This window comes from Rhinolophus hipposideros, assembly GCF_964194185.1.
Source record: "Rhinolophus hipposideros genome assembly, chromosome: 3".
Lineage (NCBI taxonomy): Eukaryota > Metazoa > Chordata > Mammalia > Chiroptera > Rhinolophidae > Rhinolophus > Rhinolophus hipposideros.
In genome coordinates, this window is record NC_138049.1 from 37847232 (window position 1) to 37871654 (window position 24423).

Sequence of the window (24423 nt, forward strand, 5' to 3'; positions counted from 1 at the left end):
TTACGTTATATAATTCTGTTTGGAATAAAGTGTTTTCTGATTCAGAACGAGTCCATTTGCATTAATGTAACATTTAGCAATCTGTCATCTGCATAATTATACATCTGTGATTATAGGTTGGATAGAAAAAACTCCCATCTCTGAATTAAAAAAGTCTCTTAGCATTTGTTATCTGTAGAGAGCAGACTGGTATTATGGATAAGAGGAGGACAATATGACTAAATGCATTTAGCAATAGGTATTTGAGCAGTGTGAGCGCCATCGTTTACCCCCAAGTCCTGAAGCCAGGAAAGTTTTTTCCTGCATCAAGAAAATAGGTGAAGCATCCTTGTTAGGCTGGTGTGCAGAATGTCTTTTTGATTAAATGCTAAGCTCTTCATCAGTTTAGTGTGAGTTATTGGTTATTGCTTTTTGAAAGTCAAATATGGTCCTGTAAGCTTTCTAATGAACTGGCTTCTTTTTTTTCTAGATTTGCGTTCAATGGATAACTCAGTGTTTTTGGAATTACTTAGATTGGATAGAAATCTGCCATTATATTGCTACTTGTGTTTTCCTTGGTGCTGACTACCAAGTGTACATCTGTATAGCTATATTTAAACATCTACAACAAGACATTCTGCAGCACACTCAGACTCAAGATCTGCAGGTTTTCCTAAAAGTAAGTGTCTTTGTATCTATGGGGAAGATGGTTATGAGTTAATAGCTAGCTTTGATGGGGTAGTTAATGTCAGATACTTTTCTAGACGCTCATCCAATCCTAAAAACAACCTTCAGAGGTAGGTACTATTAATATTATCATCCTCATTTTAGAGATGAGGAAACTGAGGCACCAAATTAAGTAAATTGCCCCAAATTATACCAATAGAGGGGATGTGAAGTTAAACTGTATGAATCCAAAACTTCGCTTGTAACCAGTATGCTTTGCCAAAAGACATGTATTTTTTTATATTCTTATACCTTAGTTGGTCATTTAAAGTTCAAGTTACTGTGTTAATACAGAGGTTTGATACTTTTAAAACACATTTAATACAATTATGCCTTCATAGTCTGTATTTTTCTGAACTTACAACTACTTTTATAAAAGGTTTTCTTGAAAGATTATTCTATCATAATACTCTTTTAAAAAAGTCACTACCATATATAAGCCAGTATTTTAAAACAAGATACAGTTGCTTACTTTCTCACTCACAATAATGTGACTTGAAGCTCTGGACTTTAAGAAATATATGATGTATAAATACATCCCTGTGTGAAATTCTTGGTGGAAATCTAACTGTGTTTTAAGTTAAACTCTTTTCTTGAATTTAAAGTATGTTTCCCTCCCCCTGTTGACCTCATCATCCCACAGACATCCATTTACGTATATACACTAAAACTGGTATTTGTCATTTCCTAGGTTTCTCTAGGTCAGTGACTAATTTCTGTATAAATTAATTTTATCTTTACTATTTATCATTAGATATTTGTCCAAGCTGTTTTCCATAATGATGATTCTCTGTAAATAAATGTTGGTGATCATTTAAGATTGCCAAACTATCAAGCATTTTTAATTCATAAATACTGAATTAAAAGGTCACAAATTCTTACATATATATATGTATATCTAGAATTATGATCTGAGATATATTCTTAATGAAATAGTGTACCAAAGCAGTGGTTATATATATAGGAGGAAAGCTTAGGTAGAAAAAGAAAAAAACTGATCTGTAGTAGGTAATTCGGAGAACAGGAATGGTTAAGCATTTGGGAGATATGTTGAGGACAAATGTGGGTTCCTTTTCAGTAAGGGACATTTTCATCAGCCTACAGTGGTCTGTTATAGGGATTTCAGAGTCTGAAATTTTCCCAAACTCCTATAAGTGTTTATCCCCTAACCTATAATTCTCTAACCTCTTATTGTACGTTAGTTTCTCTTACATGAGGTTTTTGTCACTAGCTGAAATTATTTTATGTATTTTTTGTCAGTCTTCCCCAGAAAATGGGTAAGCTCTACCTGAACTTTGATTTTGTCTATTTTGTTTACTAATGCATTTTCAATGCATGGAACAGAATCTGGCACATAGTAGGTGCTCAATAAATACTTTCTAAGATAAACAAAGATTGGAAATAAAGAGGAAGATAAATGAACTTAGTTTTCTTCACATTGACTAACAAACATTACTAACTTATTCAAATGATTCTTATCTTCCTTCCAGAAGGCTGTCTTCATATTTCGTCATCTTTAAATCTGATTAATAGTGGTGATTATTGCAGTTTAATCTCTTTCTTGACAACTGCAGGGGAAATTGTAATAGGGTTTGCAAATGGTGACCTTTTAAATATATCTCAAACTCTGTTGTGCTCTGGGCATAATGCTATCAATTTAAAACTAAAGAATGTTTAAACGAGGGGAAAAATATTATCTTTACTAAGTTTTACATAAATTACCAAATTTTAATTGAATTGGTTTAAATCCAAATTAAAGACATGTTAGCAAAGAATTAATTGTTAGCACTTGTCCTAGAACAAACCTTACTTTTTACTCCTGCTATTTGCAGTCATCTGAGGGATTAGAAAAAATGCCCTTCTGTGACTTCACTTTTTGTTTTATTTTCAGCAGGTAGGTCTCAAGTTCACCAGTCTCTTTTGGTGGGCAGTTATTATTCTCGTTAGACAAATTCCAGTGCAGATTATTTCAAAATGTGTTTACATACTCCTTTACTCCATTAAGCCTTGTTACATATAATCTCTTGTTTGCAAAGTATGTAAATATATGTATACCATTTTTCACTTATTCACATGTAAACCAGTAATGTAATTTTGATTAATAAAGTGTTTTTATTCTTTCCTCAAAAGATCTCCATAAGTCAGGAATAGATATATGATTTAAAAATTCCTCATTTAATTATAGTTATAGGGATTAAACCTTGGACATTATGTTGTATACTTTCTGATCCAAAATCTCATTCTTATATCAAGGGAGAAAAAAACTTATCAACAATTTCCCATATAAGTACTTGTCACAGCCATAATAATAGTCTTACATTGATTGCATGTTATTCCCTGACTCTACAAATTTAGTAATGATTGTTTCTGAGAGGAAAAGGAGGTAAAGTATAATAGGAGACTTACTTTTTATTATATATTTTTGTATGTACTTATGTGGACTTTTTTGTTTTGAAGAATGGGCTCATACTTCTTTTATAGTAAAACTGCTTTTTAAAAGGAGGATATTGAATCATGATATAAAAGTAGATAAACATCTGACTGCTTTAAATAAGTTCAAATAATCAGGCCCACTTGAATTAGTTTCAAAAACATTGAAACTAAAAAAACACAAATATATTATGTTTTCCACTGTTATAAGTTATCGTGAAAACCTTCAGGTAATGAAATGGTTCCAGAAGATTGAAAGTATGCAGTTCTTTTCCTGGTTTAAGTTTCATGTCTTGACAGAAAGTGACATGATAGAAGCATAAACAAAATATCAACCTATTTGTGTTCATTTTGATTTCAACTCAAGATTTTAAATTAGATGATTGAGAATCTAGACTCTTTGTGTACTCTTGTAACAGTCCACTGAACAGTTCTCCATGATCCATCAATATATTAAAAAGACTACTTAGAATTTCTTAGAGCAGAAGGTGATGAACACTACTAGACAGCCCAGCCCAACAAAACAAACAAAAAAATTGTTTTCCTTCTTTGGTTAGACTACTAAATATTAAATTAGATGAATGCCATGGGTATAAGTTGATATTAGGTATCGTCTGAGTTTTTCACAATATCCTTGTAGACACCACAAAAATGTGTGTTGGATAATAGAGCAGCTAAGTGCATTATCCGCACACTATGGTGATTAATAGATTAGTACTGAGCTTGAAGGCAGCTTCTGAAAGTATGTTGAAGAGCTTCGTCCTTGGACATGGGGTTCTGAACATTTTTATCTGTGACAGAAGATGGTTCAGGAAACCTGGAGGCATCAAACTTCTGGAGAAAAGCATCATCCGACAAAATAAATATTCTCAATCATCTCAGGAAACTTGACAGTCTAAAGTTGTTTGTTAATGCAGTTCTCTCTCTCTCTCTTAGGTTTAGTGAGAATTAATTACTTTAATAGTACTTCAGAAGACCCTCTGCTTTAGCCACCTGGCTATATTGCATTCCTCTCTAGCGTGCTAATAGGCTGGCAGTGATCTTGTTTTTAGTTTGTAAATTCTACCTGGGGACAAACATCACTGAAATGTCAGGCTAGGAAAAGACTGCCTTGCAGTGAAAATTAGGCTGTGAAGATTCAAAATAATTAAAATGCTTCAACTAAATCCTGCATGTTATGGCAAAATCAATTTACAATTATGAAAAAATCTGATTAATTTCAGCCCAATCAGTAAATTGTCAAGAGGTGTGTGTGTGTATGTGTTGCTATTAGCAGTTGCTCCTGAACATGTTGACAGGATAAGAAATGGAGATTACACTGAGAAAAAAATAATTCACTATCTGAGGGAATAGATAAAACATGTTTAGTATTAAGTCAGCTGTGGTTTACAGATATGTTTCTGCATTGTCCTTGTATCACTTGAGTTTACCTGAATTAAAATTCTGGCTCTGTGTCTAGCTAACTATATAGACTGGGATATGTTGCTTATGATTCAGTTTCCTCATCTGTATAATTGGGTGTGAATGACATAATAACTATCACGTAAGTTTGTTGAATGAAATGAGATGATATCTGTAAAATACTTCTAGAACATTATCTGGCGCATTGTATGCTCTTAAAAAAAAAAAAAAACTTAGTTAAGGAGTTTCTCCATTCCTGTCCCATCCCTCTCCCATATCTCTCTTGTTCTTATTTCTTTAAAAAAAAAAAGAGATGTGTAGAGAATACAGCAAAGGAAACAGGGTTTTCCACTGAGTCCATAGTTAGACTATATACTTTTGCTACCATTTTTTTTTCTGCAGCCCCAAGATGTCTTATGTTATGTAGATCATATATTATTATGTACATGTGTAGATCATATATTATTACTTGGCATTGACATAACCTTCAGAACTATGTCAGGAACTTTCTTTCATATTGTATGTGATCCAGGCATATTCCTTCATTTACCCAGCCAAGATTGAATCGTCTCTCTAATCATCACAGATGCCCATGTAACTCTCAGCTGAGTAAATTCTTTAAGAACTACATACTCTATCCTAAATATTCTGTCCAGAACCACACACTCTATTTGAACTTCCCTGATCCTAGGAATCACTAGGGTGCTTATTAAAACTGATATATTTAGACTCCTCCCCAGAGCTTTTAAAACAGAATTTTCATGAGAGAGGCCTGAGTTGTCTGATTTCGGTACAAACTCTGAAGTAGCTTGAAACTTTTAGAATATGTAAAAAATGTTAACTGTGGAACATGAATACAGAATGCAAACATCAAGGATTCAAAAGTTTGGGGATATGACATCCAGGAATTTTTAATCTTACCAAGGACGTCAAGAAGAATATAGTAGAGGAAACATTATTTTTAGGTTGTTTGTGTTTCTACCCCTTGGACTAGGAAAGGTCCTTTTTCATATAATAGATCAGACACAGTACAAAAAAGGTTATGTCTAACAAGGGTAAAGAGCAGAACTGTGTTCACAAAACCCCTTCTCTCAGGTGATTCATTATATGATTTTGTGTTTCTCAGGGGAGATTTGACATTAATGGAAATTCTTTGTTAAATGACCTCAGTGTATAGTAAATTCTACACCTTTTGTGGTAAACTTTTATTTTAAATGCTTCCCGATGATTATTAGTAAGAATCAACTGTTCCAATTTAACCCAAAGTGACTTATCTTACTTTTTTCCTTCATACTTTATAAAGAGCTATTACATCCCTTCTTTAAATCACCTTTCAAATACATTAATAATTCAACATTTGGAAAAGAGCATATCAGAAAATTACCTAACTTTGGTCCTGAAATCTTATAACCAAGGTATATGTCATGTTAGCACCCTTGATCTTTTTGTGCTTTGTATATATTTACCACTCAGACAAGCTTTGTATTAAGTTCAAATTCCAAATACACAGGGCTTGCAGTAGCTCTAAAAACATTTGTGTTGGACATTACTTTTGAAAACTTTAACTGATACAAATAATGCTTGAAAGTGTAGGTATAACTTGATTTCCATAACAGGCATATTCCTGAGAAGTTACAAGAAAAGACAGTGATATCTAAATATCTTAATATTTTAGATGAATTGTTACCTTATATTCTTGGTAAGGGATTGAAGAGCAGACACTGGAATCAGTAAGTTTTGATGGGCTCATCTATGCTTACGTTATAGATTTGCAGTGTGATCAAGAAAATCTAACTCAAGCATTTTAGACACCATCAGTTAATCAAAAGTATGTTCTGATTATGACTATCATTAACGACTTCAGTGCTCACTGACTGTGAGGCACTGGGCAAAGGGATTTACAAGCGTTACACATTCACTCACTGACTTATTCAACTATTGTGCAAGAGCTGTGTCCCAGTAACTATTGTAGTCACAGGACAGGCTGTGTCCCTGCCCCCATTGACCTTACATTCTACTGATGGATAAATAATATGCAAATTATTATATAATATTAGATATTGATAGATCTTATTATAAAGACATCAAACATGGTAAGGGAGTCAGAGAATGACTCAGAGATACTATTTATAATTAAGAGTCCAGCAAAGGCTACTCAAGGGGTAGCAGAGACCTGAATAAAGCAAAGGAAAAAACAAAGACTTCTGGGCAAAATCTTTCTAAATTGGAAGAAAGGCAAGTAAAAAATTTCAGAGGAAGGAATGAGATTGGCCCTCTTCGAAAGTGTTGAGATGACCACTGTGGCCAGAACAAGGTGAGGGAGTTAGAATGGTGAGAGATGAAACAAGAGCCAGATCACACAAGGTTTTATAGTCCATGGTAAGGACTTTAGATAGCACAGACTTACGCTGGTATTGCCCACGTTTTACACATGAGAAACTGAGGCTTACAGACTCAGTAAACTTTCCCAGGTTCATACATCTAGTAACTAACGGGGCAGTTTGAACTTCGTTTTTGGTCTGAATACAAATCCTGTGCTCCTAATATGTCAAATTGTCTCTCAATGACAAGTCATAGACATACCTTTAAAAAAATGTGATCCTAAATTCAGTGGACCTTCTAATCAAATGTTCTCAGTAGTAATCGAAAAGCAGTAGATGCATATTTGAAACTGGATTCTATATACAAAGGAGAGAGGGAAACTGTGTGTATGGCACATCATACAATATTGAAGACACATACAACATTGTGTTTTAGGATGCTAATTTTTAATGCTTCATGATGATTCAACAGTTGAAACTCAAAATTAATGAAGCTAGCCAACCATTGAAGGTACCTGGTTGAAAAGACATTAGGTACAAAAAGAAAATGTGATGTGAAAATGAACTTCCTAACCAAGACACAAAATACTCCAGTGGTAATAACCTATTAAAGGAAAACCATTTTTGAACAAATAGTACACTGTTATATATATATATATATATATATATATATATATATATATATATATACCTAATATAATATAATTATAATTAATATAATAATTATATAATAATTATAAATATAATATAATATATTATATGTATATATGTATATGTATATATATTATATATACACATATATTATATATATGTATTATATATATAATGTAATATATATATATATATAACACTGAGAGAGTGTTACCTTATATAATTATGTGTATGCCTATTTAAAGAACAAGGGAAGTCATATTTTTATACAGAGTCCAGTATACTTAGGTCTATAAATGCTATTAAAGCAGTATTCTTAGGAAATGGTCTCCTATAACTTGAATGATAAGCTGGCAGTTTAAATGGTCATAATTACAAAGAAAATTTCTCCACTTAAAAGGCTAGTAGACAACATTTAGGATAAAATGAAAAATACTCCTTTTTGAAGAGAGCAAGTAGAATTCCGAGATTTTGAAATTTTGTGTAGAGCTAAAATTGCCTGCAAATTTTAAATAATGAACTTACGTAATTTAAAAACATTACCTTTAAAATAAATACTTAATTTTTCTCTTATGAAATAAGACCTTAATAGCATTACTTGTCATGTTTTATGGTTGTCTCTTCAGTACAAATTATCAGGGTATTTTTTTATTTTATTTTAAAACCAATGTCCAAAATAGAAGCCATTATTTCAAAAAATACATTCTAAGGAAAAAAATACATTGAAATCAAGTAAAAGTTATCGTTCTTGATAGGTAGTTTTATTTTTAAATTGAAGTGGAACTATAATTAAAATGTTAAAATAGATTTTGCTTATTTTTGCCCAGAGAAGAATTAGATCTTTCTAATTAGATTTGTTCAAATGCTGTCATCTCTTATTGTAATTCACATTTTAGGAACAATATGTATTCTTTTAAAAATCATGAGTATGTACTAAAACAGTTTTTCCAGCATTGAGTTTTTATTCTCCAATTAGAATAACAAATTACTATAATTACTCTCCAGCATAGGTGTAGTTTTAGTGAAGAGGTGATTAATGCCAAATCATACATTAGTTGAATGAAAATAATGGATAAATTTATAATAGTTCAATGACTATAATGATAACTGTTTAAAGAGAATTCCTGAACAGTATGAATGGCCAGTTCAAAACCCAAAGAACAAAATGAAACATTTTCGATAGGAGAGAAATTTACAAAACCCAATATTTCTACTATTCATAAGATGATCACCTACCCTTTGATTTAGTTGCTTATATATAAAACTGGAGACAATATATATATTGCAGCTGTTAATATTTAATGATAGGGACCTGTCTCATTCATCTTTGTGTCTTCAGCTTATAACCAAGAACCTTATATACAAGAAGAGAATAAATGAGTTAATGAATGAACAAATGAAAGAATGGATGACACATCAAAATTATTTTAAAATTAAGAGAATTAGCTCTAGCCTTAATGATATAATGTTATGCATATAACTTAACATCATTTGGTTTCTTTAGCTATAAAATCTGCCTTGTGGATTGCTAATAATTTTTTTTTTAAGTGCCAGCTAACTTCCCCCAAATTACCCAGAATTTAGGTGATACATAGCTAGCAAAACAAAGTAACATTCTCCCAAGTTACTTGCAAGGTATGAACTTTTAGTAACTTAGAAGTTGACCAGTGAGGCCTTTAAAAACATCCTTTCTTATTGAGAATCGTGTCATGTTTTCCTAGTTACTCCACATTGATGTCTTTCATCTATAACCTGATTATCTGTAATATAATATATGGTATATTTTATGCTTTTGAATTGCTTTTGTTTTTCGTTAGTAACTTTTGCCTTTAAACTATAATCTCCAGACAGGCATGGATTGTCCAAAATTTTTTATAACCTCCAAAACTCCTAAAATAAAATTATTACGTTAAGTCAAGCAGATTTTTGTTGTTGTTGCTGTTTTGGAAACTTTGAAGGGTAGGTGCTGCATAGCTAGTATTTGAAGATGCTAAAAGGAATTGTCATAAAATTCCCTAAAAGTTGCGAAGATTCTAAACAGATGTCCCTACTGCTTTTATTTTTGAGTGCCTCGTTTGGAACATTAACCGTTAAATTTCAAATTAGGATAAACATGTATAGTACCAACATTATGAATTGTAGACTGGTAAAAGGTTTTATGAACAATTGCTGTAAACAGATGCATATTTCTTGCAGTATTATAGTATCCTTTGATAGAAAAACTTTATAGAGTCTTTACTAATTACAAATGTGAACCAATCATTCTATCATGGAAACTATTATATCAAAAATACTAGGGAGATTTCATTATCTGGGAGTTTGTTTTATTTTTTGTTAGCTGTAAAACATTTTTGGTTTTGACAATAGATAACTTTGCTTCATAGGGACGTGATTTCTTGCTATCATACATACACAGCCTACTAAATACAAATAAAAATTACACATTTACTGGCAACATAAAACCCCCATTTATACCTGAAAAAAAAAGTGATTAACTTAGAATTGTGTGTTTTTACCTGAGCGAATGAACTTCCCTTTATATTTTTTGGCAGGAGGAAGCACTGCATGGGTTTCGAGTGAGTGATTACTTTGAATACATGGAAATTTTGGAACAAAACTACCGACCGGTGTTGCTGAGAGACATGCAGAACATTAGAGTGCAAAGCACGTAGATCATCAAATGCACAATCTAGTTTTATATGTTTTATTTGTTTTTATAAGAAGCAAAGGGACTTGATTGCTTCTAATCTATGTTTATAACAACATATACTTTGTGAATACACATACTGTAAATCAATACTGATGGTTTTTGAATATAAGTAGGTATTAGCTCAATTTTTGAAATGAGATGAATTCATTTTTATGTTTGTTGTTGTGTATGGTTGTTTTAAAATCAGATCTAGCTCACTTATGGTTCTTTGTGTGTAAGAACTAGTTCCAACCTATATCTCTTCCTTCACCGCATGATTAAAATACTTTTTCCAAAGAGTTTGGAAAGAAGCAGCAATATTGTAAATAATTGACTAGCAAAGAGTCCAAAGAGACAAAGAAAAGACAGTTGTTTTATTTATTTTTTTATGTCTGCACATATAAGAAAAACAGAGAAAACCACAACTACTTATTCTACATGTGGAGAAACAAATGATATTTATCATGACAAGTTGTAGGAAAATTATTGTCCTCAGATATAATTGTTTTTCTAGGAACTGCTTTTGGTACCTATATCAATTTATAATTTTTCACATGAAATGTGGTCTCTACATGGTTCATTTAAAAGATAGATTGGTTCTTTCATACTGGTAAGCATTTGACTCTCATTTGTCATGCATTTTCCTTGGTGATAGATTTGATTTGTACTGAACTTGAAAACATTAAGGAAAATAGATTTTAAATTATTTTAAATGACAAACACTGTTTTATTTGAATAGAAGTCTCTGCTTTGATGAGGTTAATATATGTGAGGGTCTATTTTCTTACAACTGTCAACATTTAATATATGAAAGTAATACACAATAATATTAAATTGTTAATTTTTCAGTCATCAATTTCAACAAGTTTTTAAATCAACCATTAAAACTATTCTGAAGCTTTTTTTTTTTTTCCTTTTCAACCCAAAATGGCTCGTCCATAAACTAATTTTTCCTTTTAGTATGATAAAACAACTGGTTCTGCACAGGTTTCAATTTTGTGATATTTAGGCTATTGCAATATCAACCTTCCAAAATCAGGTTTTATGTTGTAAATGCCAACAATCGCTTCTCAGTAATGGTGTTCCTAAAGGGCATTGGAAAAGTTGAGAAAAGAAAATTGAGCAAGTTAATTTGACATATTGCTCACTTTACCTCTGGCTGATGCAAGTTAAGAAAGAGAGTCCTACGTGACCCCAAAACACCAAGCTTTGTCTACTTTCAAACTTAATTTTGAAAAGCTGTTTTGCAGAACTTGTAATACATGTTTATGGATCCATTTCCTCCCATTTTTTTCCCAAGTTATTGTTATTGGTCCTAAGAAACTTAGTTTTATGTCTTTTTAAAAACTCTTACATGGTAACTGCAAATACGAATGGAGAAGAAACTGTAACTTAATTTTATAATACTAATCGGTGATTTTGATTGGAAACTGCAGTAAGATTTAGATAATAACAGTTACATTTTAGAAAAGTGACTTCAGCTGGAGCTAGCAGGCTTTTGTGTTCATTTGATAAATAAATGTCTTATGAACAATGACATCATCAGTGACATGAACAATGAGCAATCTAGTGATATAAAATGTATCATATGGTAGTTTGTGTAACATTGTGAATTATTTTTGCACCTATTTTTATTTTACAAATACTCTTTAGAGATAAATACAGCTCTGTCTTGCCTCTCAGTTTTGTTTTTATTTAATATATAAGTCCTTAGGACAAACGTATTTCTAATTTATGAAGATACTTGGTATATTTTATAGGACTCATTATCATAAACTGTGTTTTATGATACAGTGTAAACAAATTTGTGAAAAATTTAAGTGCACATATATAAATCTTCAAATATCTGTGGTCAAAATTTAATTTTTGTAGTTGTGCTTCCTCATGATACATAGGCATCTAAAGAATCTGTGAAGGTCAAGTTAAGTCTCAGAAAGTCATGTAAGCTTCCTAACAGAATTCTACCTAAATTTGTGACTATTAAATTATGGTGTGCTCTAATTTGACCTTGCAATTCCGATATACTAAATAAATTTATTTGATTATTCATTAAAGACATGTTTTGAGGGTTACATATATAATTAGTATTTTTAATGTTCAGTATAGGATAATTGAGATACAGCATCTCCCCTCAAATAGTCTGTAGTCTTCGTGGGGAGATGAATTTTAAAACTATGAAAATACAGTTATAAAGATGACAAGTGAGAACTGACCTCTGGAGTGGGGACTTTGATCAGAGCATCTTGATGGAGTAGTGAGGACAAAAGTTTGGTTGGAGCAGGATTAAATGAAGCTGAGAAGCAAGATTTTGGAAACTTCTCTCGTAATATTGCTGCACAGGCAAAGAAAATATGGGTGGTAGCTAGAGGAGGCATGGGATCAAAAGAACTGCAAGTGTGGAAATAATGCAGTAAAGAAGGAAAAACATGCTGAAGAGAGAAACGCTGGAGTTAATGTCCAGCATTCATTAGTGAATACATTTTGGAATTCACCTTTGCCTGGAGCATGGATACTTCATTCAGAGTAATGAGGAGATAGTGTAAATGGTTACAGATACAGGATGGGCTTCCCTGGAACTTATTTTTTTCTCAGTGAAATAGCAAACAAGGCCATCATTTAAGAAGATGGCAAAAACCATGGTAGGTTTTAGGAGATGAAAATAAGTGAAACAGTTGTCGAGGATAGCGGGAGAGTAAATAGACTAGGAAAATATAGTTGTGATTTAATGGTCATAAGATGAGTTAGAAAACTTGTGTTTTCCTCTAGCCACATTTCTCTGTGAAGGCATAGACATGGAATGGGTAGTGAATTGTGCAAGTGTTTCCTACCACATAAAAGAGAAACCATAAAAGAAAAAAAATAACTTTTACAAACTTCAGAATTTATAAAGGAAAGAAAAAACTCATTAAAACACACCTCAAATAAATGAAAAGGTGTCACAGTGACTAGATTTGCAAAACATATCTAGTAAAAGACTTTATGTTCACACTATAAAAAGATTTTTAACCACTCAATAACAGAAGAACAAGTACCTAAAATAGGCAAAATTTCTGACCAACAGCTTCACCAAAGAATATATACAGATGACAACTGTGCACAAAAGATGCGGCATCATCATTAGTTATAATACTAGGGAAATGCAAGTTAAAACCACAGGTGATACACACTCACTAAAATTTATGAAACAAAGGCATACACGAAACAAAATGTGATTGCAAATGTTGGCAAGGAAGTAGAGCAACTGGGACCCGTACCTTTTTAGAGGAACAAAAATGCAACAGAGTTTGGAAATTTGGCTTAAAACAACAACTCACAACTATATGACTCAGCAATACCCCTTCTAGCTATTTCCCTACAAGAAATAAAGTATATGTCCATACAAACACATATATGAATGATAATTACAGCTTTATTCACAAACTGGAAACCCAAACCTGAATGGAATGGATTGACAAATGTGGTTCAGCCTTTAAATGAAACAATTCAGCATTAAAAAGTATCCATCTACTGTTGCACACAAAATCATGGATAAATCTAAAAAGCACCATACTAAGTAAAATAAGAGACAGAAAAAATTGATTCCATCTATATGAAATGACAAATCTACAGTGACAGAATTAGTGGTTTCCAGGGACTGGGGCAGCGGAGTGGGTGTGAAGAACAGGGATTTTCTGCATTCCTAAGATTAACTTGGTTATATTTTGTCATATTTACATATCAGATTTTATTTGTTAAAATTTTGGTACGAGATTTTAGATCTATGTTCTTGAGGGATATTGATCTGTAGTTTTTTTTTCCTTCTGATTTTGATATCAAGGTAATGTTGGCTTCATAAAATAGGTTAAGAAGTGCTCATCTTTTCTAGAGGTTTTTGTATAAATGGTATTTTTTTATTCCTTACATGTTTGGTAGAATTTTCCAGTGAAATCTGGAATTTTCTTTGATAAGATTTTTAACAAAAACATTCAATTTCTTTAATACATGACTGACTATGCAAATTATTTATTGAGCTTTGTTTGTTTCACTCAAGGAATTTGTCCATGTCACCAAATTGTCAAATTTACTGGCATTAAGTTGTTCAAAATAATGCCTTGTTACCCTTTCCAATGTGTAGAATTTGTAGTGATGTCACCACTCTTATTTTTTACATTGTTAATTTTCATCTTCTCTTTTTTTCTTGATTGGTCTGACTAGAAGTTTATAAATTTTATTGGTCCTCTAAAAATTAGCTTTTAGTCTTACCAGTTTTCTCTATTTTTCTGTTCCATTGATTTTTTTCACTTGGAACTTTATCATTTCCTTTATTCTACTTACTTCAGTTTTATTTGCTCTTGTTTTTATAGTTTCTAAAAGTTATTTGAAATCCTTCTTTGCTACCGTGTTTGCCCCCAAATAAAACTGGGTCTTATATTAATTTTTTGCTCCAAAAGACTCATTAGGGCTTATGTTCAGGGGATGTCATCCTGAAAAATCATGCTAGGGCTCATTTTCCGGTTAGGTCTTATTTTTGGAGAAACATGGTAGTATACATTTAGTGCTATTAAAATTCCCTGTAAGTACTGGTTTAGTTGCATCCACACATTTTGATATGTTTATACATTTTAATTTAGAAACTCTTTATAATTTATCTTTGGAATTTCTGTTTGATTCATGGGTTATTTAGAAGTGTGTAATTTAGTTTCCAAATATTTTGGGATTTTTCAGGTATACTTCTGTTATAGAATTCTAGTGTAATTAATTGTGGTCAGAACATTCTTCATATGGTTTTAATCTTTTCAAATTTATTGAAACTTGTTTTACATATGTCCCAGATATATACCTTGTGTTTCATGTGCACTGAAAACAAATATATAGTTTGCTGTTTTTGTGTGAAGTGGTCTGTGACTCTCAGATCAAATTGTTTGATATCGTTTGTCTTGTATTGTTTATCTTTACTGATCTTTCTGGCTCTTTCTTTAGCAGTTACTGTGAGAGTAATGTTGAAATTAACTGTAATGGATTTGTTTGTTTCTCCTTTCTGTTCTATCAGTTTTTGCTTAATGCATGTTGAAGTCAGTTACTACCTGTATAAACTTTTATTAGTTATATTCTTTTGGTGAATTGACTATCCTTAAATGACTGTGTTTATCCCTAGTAATATTTTAAATCTACTATGTTAAATATTAATATGGCCATTTGAGGTTTCTGGTTTTTTTCTTTAGGATTTGCATGATCTTTTCCCATTATTTTACTTTTACCCTTATATATTTTTGTATTTAAAGTGATTTTATTGTAAGCAGCATAGAATTGGTCTAGCTTCCTGGAACTCTTTTCTCCCCCAGCCCATATGGAGAATTATAGCTTCTAATTAGCATGTTTAGACTATTCACACTATTCACACTTTATGTAATTATTGATATGTTGTGTTTATATTTTATATTTACATTTGTCATCTTCCTATTTGTTTTCTATTTGTTTCAACTGTTTTTATTCTCCTTTTTATTCTGCCTTCCTTTGGATTAATTGTATTTTTTAGTTGATTCTATATTATGTTTTTCATTTGTTTATTAGATGTATTTATTTTTTGTTAGTGTTGCTTTCAGTTTTATGTTATATAGCTTTAGTTTTTCCAGTCTACCTTCAAATAATATTATACCATTTCATGTTTAGTGTAAGAATCTTACAACCAATAAACCCCAAAACTTGACTGGATCATTCTAATTCAAACGATCTCTCCTTCCTCTTAAATTATAAAAGGTTTCTGAATCACCCTTTGACTATATAGCTATATATCTATCTCTATATAGTCCTACATGCCATTTCCTATATTAATATTTTGAATTGCTTTTTAATTTTAATTATTTCATGCCAGCATTATTATTCAACAAATGTATCATTAGTTAGTACTTTTATTTGGGAATGTGATCTCCCAAAAATTAAGCATAAGCTTTTTAAGGACAAAGTTGATTAATTCCTATCTCCCAAAAATGCTAGCCTAGTACTAGGCACAGAGCAGAGTATCACAGTGTTTACTGAATGAAATATCAAAATTGTTTTGAATCATCATACTGATACAGAAGGAAGGAACAGTTTGAGACATTAGACCAAATTTCCCCCTTAGGTGCTTTAATAGGTACAGCTGGGAGAAAATAACTTGTTTTGGGCACAAATATGTTTTCTGCTGTTTACTGTAGAATATATTTTTGATAGAAATAATAGTTCACTAAATTCTATTTTGCAAAGGTTGTATCAAAAATGTCTATATTAGATTGTGTGAGTGTGTACGTGTGCTTGTGCATGTGTGTGGCTGTATTACTCCATATGGATATTATTTTGGCCATAACATGCATCTGGTAGGCTTGTGTGACCTACCCCGGGGATCTAGTCATAATTTGGAAACCAGACTACACCTTTTAGAAACGTGTGCTTACCTTGTATTTATAAAAACTTATAGATCAATTTGGTGTTTGAATCTGTATAGTCTCTCTTCATAGAAACCATCAAGGAGACAATCCTTTGTCCTAAATGATGTAGTTCTGAAGGCAGAAGACTTGAACATCTGGTGTGTCAAGATACCTCCTAGCACAATGATGCTGAAATTTCCAAATTTGTTCTTGTTAAACCTAGCTTTACTATTGCTTTTTTGTATATGAGTCTAAACATGGCCTGACAAACTACAGCCTGTCACTGTAAATGATGTTTTACTAGAACAAAATGTTCACTTGTCTATGTATTATCTATTGCTTTTCTGCTATAAGGACAGAGTTGAATACTTGTGACAGGGCCTGTATGGCCTGCAAAACCTAAAATATTTATTATCTAGCCCTTTATAGGAAACTTTTGCCAACTCTAGTTTAGAGTACTAATTACACTTATAAATCCAAATCCACTTTAGATAGGATAAACTTTTTAGATACAGAGGACACTAGAGGACATCTAATCCAAAACATTTATATCATCGTTCATGCTATGACTTAGAAAGTGAAGAGGAGATCCCAAGATCATATAGAGGGTAGATACAATGCAGTAGGTAAAATGAGAGCTCAGAAGGCAGACTGTTCAAATTTAGATCCCAACTCTATCACCACCAAGTACTCCTCTGTGCTTCAATTTAATTGTGAGCAAAATGAGCATAACAGTAGTATCTACCTCATCAGATTATGATGTAATGCACGTGTTTATAGCAACGCGTCAGTAAGCATTCAATAAATTATTATTTGCTGCTGTTGGCTAGTTGGTAGCATAGCCTGGATCCTAGCTCTTCTGACTCCAAGTTCAGTCCTCTTTCAACTGTTTTATTCATTCATTTTGTCAGCATACCTTTATTAAATTCCTACCATGGATCAAGCACTCTGTTACTATGGTACCAATCTTTTCCCTCATTCAGACTGTTCTAAGAGAACAGATTATATTTTTCTATTTATGTTTTCCTTACTAGTCATAAACATAAAATGGTAGAAAAGAAATAAAAGTCCTTGTACAGTTCAATGTTAGACATATTTTTGTAGTTTATCCAGTTTTCCTACATTTTCTTCTTCTTTTAAAAGGTTAATTTTTTATACTCTAGATTTAGTGTTATAGACCAGATTAATGTATAATGGATTATTGTGTATTTTTTAATTGTTTTATATTTTTATAGAAATTGTTTTGTGTTTTGTAGTGATAAATAAAACAATATTTTATGTGACATAAAATTTTACTAATATGTTCTTGGTAGCAAAATTGACATTGACTTTTTTTCAGCAGAATATCAAGAGAGTTATTGCTTAAGTCGGTGCCAATGTATTTACTTATCTGATGAGTTTAAACAGGGTCAAAGCAGTTAGCCTCAAGTAAACGTAATTTTTCAGCATTAGCAATATTTTAGCTTTAAAAATCAGTTAACTTCTTTGGCATGTTTCCCACCCATATTCTTCTATTGGCAATAGGCCACCATGAAACACTAAGCGCCATGGAAATAATTGGACTGTCATGTTTGCTAATAGAGTGCATTTGCGATACATTGGGGGAGACAGTTATTAAAATGTTGGCTGTTAGAGTTTGATCATCTAATTCAGGATTCAAGTATTGAACTGCTATCATCAGAATATGTGTCTGCTATTCTTTATTGAATAGCACACTTACATGTAGCCTTTTGCTAAAATGCCGAAGTTTATCTCTTACAGAGCATCTCTAAAATATAATCCCTTCTTTTACAACATCAAGTACAATTAACTATGTAATTGCATTGGAAATAATCAGATGTAAACCAAATTGCTTTTTGGGTCAAGTTTTCTCCATATCATGTCCATAACTGCCTACATTTTTCTTTTAACTTTCCTCAGAGCAAAATTTTCAAATTAATATTTTGCTTACTATCATGAAATTATTTTGATTTGAAAAAATGTATTCATTAGATTGGATGATGGGTATGGCATAGACTGGTGATGTCCACCAATCAGTTTCCTCTGCCTGGGCCAGGTATATTGCAGGGCATTTGATCAGCTTAACCAATATGAAGTGAGCAGGCCAAAGCATAAATAGTATGTGTATCTTCTTTGTGAGCTTTCTTTTCTTTTTTCCTGGTGCCTCCAGAAACTGGATGCTTGAATTTGTGAAGAGTAAAACCTACTACCAACACACACTGGATTGTGACCTGAGCAAGAAATCAATCTTGTATTATGTGATGAAATCATATGTGTATCTGGTATTAAACAACCTGTCATCTTCTTTGAGGTTCCTTATTCCTACCCCCTTTCTGAATATTTTTTGCTGTGGCTGTATGGGCATGTTCTTAGTTTCATAGTGTTTTATTAGATTTCATATTGAGAATCTAAGTGTATAGACTAGCAAATACAATTAAAGTTTTGTTGTATCCATTGATATTTTTACCAATTAGCAAACAGTTTTGTGGATATAATTGATACCATTTGCTAGGAGTATGTGTACTATTAAGGAAACTTTATTTCTGTAGATAAAGTCTGGGACATCTAAAGAGAGCTATTAGGATATCAATGTTATCAGTGAACTCAAATTTGATCCCAGTTAATGTATTTTGAATATTATTTTATATGATTATTTTTAGCATATATAACCTAATTCTGTTTTCTTCATTTTGACACTTAGTTATTTGAGCACTGAAAAATATTCCTAAGTTATTGTATACAATGAATGTAAAACTATTGCTAACTGAAAAATTAATGGGAATTAGGAAAGACACTTGAATGTGCATACGGAAGGGTATTTATTTCAGTTGGGCTAAGGATTGGCAGGAAAAGAATGCGCGCGCACACACACGAACACACACACGATAAGGTTAGGTCAAGTGCCTGATTTATATAACCAAGGATGTAGAAATTCATCAAGGGTGAGAAGGCCATATTGAATAGGAGAAGATGAAGCATATTTAGCATAATTGGTTCTCTTGGCCACTAAGTCAATCATAAGGGAAGCTTATCTGCCAGTGAATAATCAAAGTGCAGTCTAAGATTGAAACATTTATTTTGTTACCATTATTTTATGTTTGTAGCTTATATCATTATTCAGGAAGAGCTTGCTCAAACTATTCATGTTCCTCTGGTTTAAAAAAAAATGTTTACAAATTTTGGTCCTGCTAGTCCGTGACCCATCCTGGGGAAGAAAGCTGAATCAGGGCTTAGGCATACTTGAGCAGTGTCTCAGCCCCGGGTTCACCAGGATATCAGAAAGCCCAGTTCTCCCTAAAGAGTTAAATGCAAAACCAAAACAAACAAAACAAACCAAGAAACAGGAAATAGAAGTGACAGGTGGAGCTGACTACACAGAATATACTTAATAGTACCAAAAAGACAGAATAATACTAGGGAAAATTATAAAAGTACTCTGAATTTTTGTACAGTGATTTATTGTTTTTCAAAGTACCTGTAACATCCACATTTCATCTACAGTAATCTACCACCCAAGTGGTAGATTTTAACTTAATTTTAACATTAAGATATGTGTGTGTGTGTGTGTGTGTGTGTGTGTGTGTGTGTGTGTACACTTTGGTCGACGTTGCTCAAGCAGTAGTTCGCCATAATCAGAAGTGTCTGGAATCTGATGGTAACCACTTTGAGCACCTCTGGTAATTGCAGAAGTCAAATGTGACTTAGTCATCTTTTGTTACCGGTATATATTACTACAATTTTAATAGTTTTTGTTTCTTAAAATGTGCATACATTTTTTGGCACTGTGTGTGTGTGTGTGTGTGTGTGTGTGTGTGTGTGTGTATTTCACTGTTTTTCTTCCACTAAAATGTAATCTTTATATCTGGACAAAAATTGTGATTATATGATGTAGATCATTTTAAATTGTTTATTTTTATTAATAGCATAATATAAACAGTGACCAATATTTAAACTCATAAACATGCTGTACCTGACAATTATATCCATTTATCTTCCATATTATAGGATCACTTGATAATGAAATAAATTTCCAGTTGATAACAAGTACTTGAGAGTCTACTCTGTTAAGACATTGATGTCTTAACAATCAGTCTCTACCTTCAAGGAGCTTGTAATATGACTGAGGTAAAACCTGTACAATAGAAAAGACAAAAGTACAGGTTCATATTTTGTAAATCCTGAGAAATACCACATCAAGAGTAATTAGTAATAGGAAGATCCAGAGGAAGGAGGAAATGCCTTGAGCTGAGCGATCATAGGGGGGACAGGATTTTCATCCAGAAGGGATAGGAATTAAGCAAAACAGGGTGCACCCAGGATGGAACAATGGAAAAGTACAAGTAAACTGCAAATAGCCTGAGCATAGGGACACTACAAGGAGCATGAAGGAGTCCAAGCAAAGCCCTCTGGCTGCGGTGGAGGTTTTGTTTAAGGGAAAATGCTGGAAGATGAACTTGATTGGACAAATAATTTAGACATTTTCCTATAGGTTGTGATACTAAAGGTTTTTCAGCAGAAAAATAAACCTAATGTAGTAGTTAATCTTGAAACTTAAATATCTTTGAATATTCCATAAACAAATTTCAGATCTAATTTGCTTTTAAAATTCTCTTTAAAAGACTTCGCTTTAAAGAATGTCTAGCTTAGCAATCACTTTTTATTTATTCAACTAATTTTATTAAATAATTATGTTGATCTACTACGAATGAAATGCTATGCTCAAAACAATTTCTTTAAAACACAATTTTTCTTTTCTTTATTGTTTTACCATATAGCATATCTTTCCCAGTATTTGCCGTTAGTACATACCTCCAGAATTTTTTAAGCTGTAGTTTATGCTAACAAGGAACATTCTTCAATATTACTTCATGCAGAATTTTTTTTTATTTCCCCTTAAATGGTATTTGAAATGCAATTCTATTAAGAGACATGAAGGGGTTTGCATTCAGAATAAAAGGACAACTAAAACATTCAGCAAGTTTAGAACAAGAATCTATTCCAGAGAGAATGAATACTGCTAAATTTTCCTAATGAAGCAATTATTTCAAGCTGTGTTTCTTAAGGAATATTAAGTAATTAAGTGTATGAGATCTTAATGAGAGTTAAGCTAAAATAAAACACTGCTACCAAATACTCTTGACTGTCTAAAACAGCCATAGAGAGTAGATGAAAGGATGTAACCTTGAAAGGTCACCATATTCCTTTTTCACTTTGCGAGAGGGTCTTGACAATAGGTTTAATGCTGTTCTAAAATGTTTTATGGGTGTAGCACTGACTCTGGATAAAACTTTTGCTTAGGAAATACGTTATCAGTACCTCTTCTTCATCACCCACCCCCCTCTTTATTTGCCATTAATTTTCTTTAAGGAACCAACTGCTTTGGTCCTTTGTGTTCTCCTTCCAAGACACCTCTGTTCTATATTCCAGTCTAAAGCTTTATCTAAAATTAATCTCTTCATATTTAATCACATTACATAGTGCAGTGAAGAACACTAGGACACAATGTCAATAAGCATGTATGCGAGTCTTGGTACCATGAGCGACTAACCATGTCACTTCAGCACCTGAATGCTTGTGGGCTTCATTTCTTCTAGTGTAAAACAAGGGCACTTTTGGATATGATTTCTTCGGATCATCCTAGTCTAAATTATGGTTCTAATATCCTGTGCCATGTTACTGAAGTTTAACTCACAGTGAGGAACAGATGGCTGATCAAAGTTCCAGGTGATCCCCTTCTTAGATTCCACTGGTATTTTCAAAATAAACATATTAAGTGAGATTGTAAAACAGCAAGAGTTGAGGGCATACGAGGCACTAAAATAGGTTTTTCTCATTAAAGGACTCTTGGTGAGAGTTGTAAGTAGTGTGGAATAATGATAGAGATGATATTTTTATTGTACAGTTAGTGGGAACTTAACCTGTCATATAAACACACATATACACTTCAAATAAAACACTATTTAAGATAATTTAATGATCTTAGAGAGAATATGATAGTCCTGAGATACTCTTTTCCTACAGATATCAGTGAAACAAGACTGAACTCTTTTTGAATCTGATCTACAATCATAATTATACATCAGTACTTAATGGGTATTTGACACTTCACAAATGATACCCAAGTGTTAATCAAGAAAGACTCTTAAAACAGTGTGCCTTTGGATATAGATAACAGTGAAAAACTGCTGCCTATTCGAATCCCTTGTATTGAGAATCCATTATGATTGAGATGTTTATTCTGTAGTTTCATCTTGCTTTCATTCTGTTTAATTTCAATTTAAACAACATCTCTAATATACAGTTAAACCATTTTTTAACATAGAGGTAGAGAGGGGAGCCAATTCTTTACCTGAAATGCTTCAAGGCAAGACCTAAAACCATTATGGTAACACTGTAGTAAATTGAGTTTTCAAGATATTAAGTACTCAAGAAAATAGTAGGAAAGGCCTGTTTAGGTTCTTTTTTCTTTATGGCAAAATTGTTAATGCAGATAAGTTTGGGAAATTAAAAGAAACCATACTGCTTGGATTCATAAAATTTGTATTGTACTGTGTTTAATGGAAAGCAGTATTAATTATCAGTGATATACATTCCTTCAAAATATCGAACATTTGAAAATTATTGAAATGGGAATTTAAATTTTGTACTTTAGAAGAAGGGAGTCCTCTAGAACAATACTTGTATGTACAGTTGGCAGAGAAGCAAAGTGACGGAAAGCAATCTGACAACACCTATTAAAATTAAAAATACATATACCTTTAAACCTAGCAATCCGTCTCTTAGGAGTTTATTTTCACAGAAAAAAGAACCCTGATAAAAGACTTTGGTACAAAGCTATTTATGGCAGCATTATTTCTAATGATGAAAACTGGAAACAATGCAGATGCCCATTAATAGGAGAAGGGCTGATTAAATCACGGTACATCCAGCGCTCTATGAGCTAAGCTGAAGGGTTTTCATGAAGTATTCTTGAGCAAAAATCATGATACACAAAAACGTGTATGAGCCTACTTTTTTAAAAACAAAGCCTATAGGTGTGTATGTGTGTGTGTGTGTGAGTAAATTGTTATATGAACTCAAAGAAAAATACAGAACAACACAATAGATTGTTAGCATCAATATGGTGCAGGGATTTTATATGCATGGAAGGCAAAATTTAAAAAAAGATGAAGAAAAAGAAAGTGTAGCAGTGGAAAAAAAAAGTCAAGAAACACAAAATTCACCATATCAATTCTTATTTTTTGGCTCAATTTTCTCTGTTACAGAAATTCTTGCAAATCTTTGTGAAAGTTCTTGTTTTGACTAACATTAAACCACTGAAAATTATCGAAAATCAGCTTGGCTTAAAAAACCTGAACCTTTGGAACATGGTGAAAAAATTAGGTAAGTGAGGCAAAAGAAAGCAATGAGGGGTTTGAGGTTAAAAAAAACACACAAAAACAAAACAAACAACAACAAAAAAAACATGACTAAAAAGAAAGGGACTGATATCTTCATGTGAATAAACCAGTCTAATGATTTTATTTTCATAACATTATACTTGTTTTCCAAGGGTAAAAAAAAAATAAATAATTATGATGCTAAAATAGTTCCAGTGCTTAACAAAATAGTAAAGTTAGCATGCTACTCAAATGGAAGACTTCCAAACAGCCTGAGTAGACAATGGTAATAATGACCAGCTTCCCTTAGGGACCATTCATTTCAGGAAACCTGGGTCACCTTAGCAGGCTGGTGCTTGTCCATAAAATACCCTAGATCGTCTGAAGAGACAGTGAAGATTAAAACTGATGATCATGTATACAAATATCAGGATTAAGGGTCTTGGATAATAAAGTCTGGCCAA

General features: G+C 32.3%; 1 protein-coding gene across 4 annotated transcripts in view; it reads left to right on the forward strand.

The window, feature by feature from the left end:
• The window catches only part of TBC1D32 (TBC1 domain family member 32), a 178647-nt gene extending 165572 nt beyond the window's left edge, over positions 1 to 13075 (forward strand). For all 4 annotated transcript variants that reach the window (XM_081039396.1, XM_081039398.1, XM_081039397.1 and 1 more), the window contains 2 exons: positions 470 to 658; positions 10061 to 13075. In XM_081039396.1, the coding sequence (XP_080895522.1) occupies positions 470 to 658; positions 10061 to 10180 (309 nt within the window). In that variant the 3' untranslated portion in view covers positions 10181 to 13075. The remainder of the gene's footprint in view (positions 1 to 469; positions 659 to 10060) is intronic.
• Positions 13076 to 24423: the final 11348 nt, after the last annotated feature.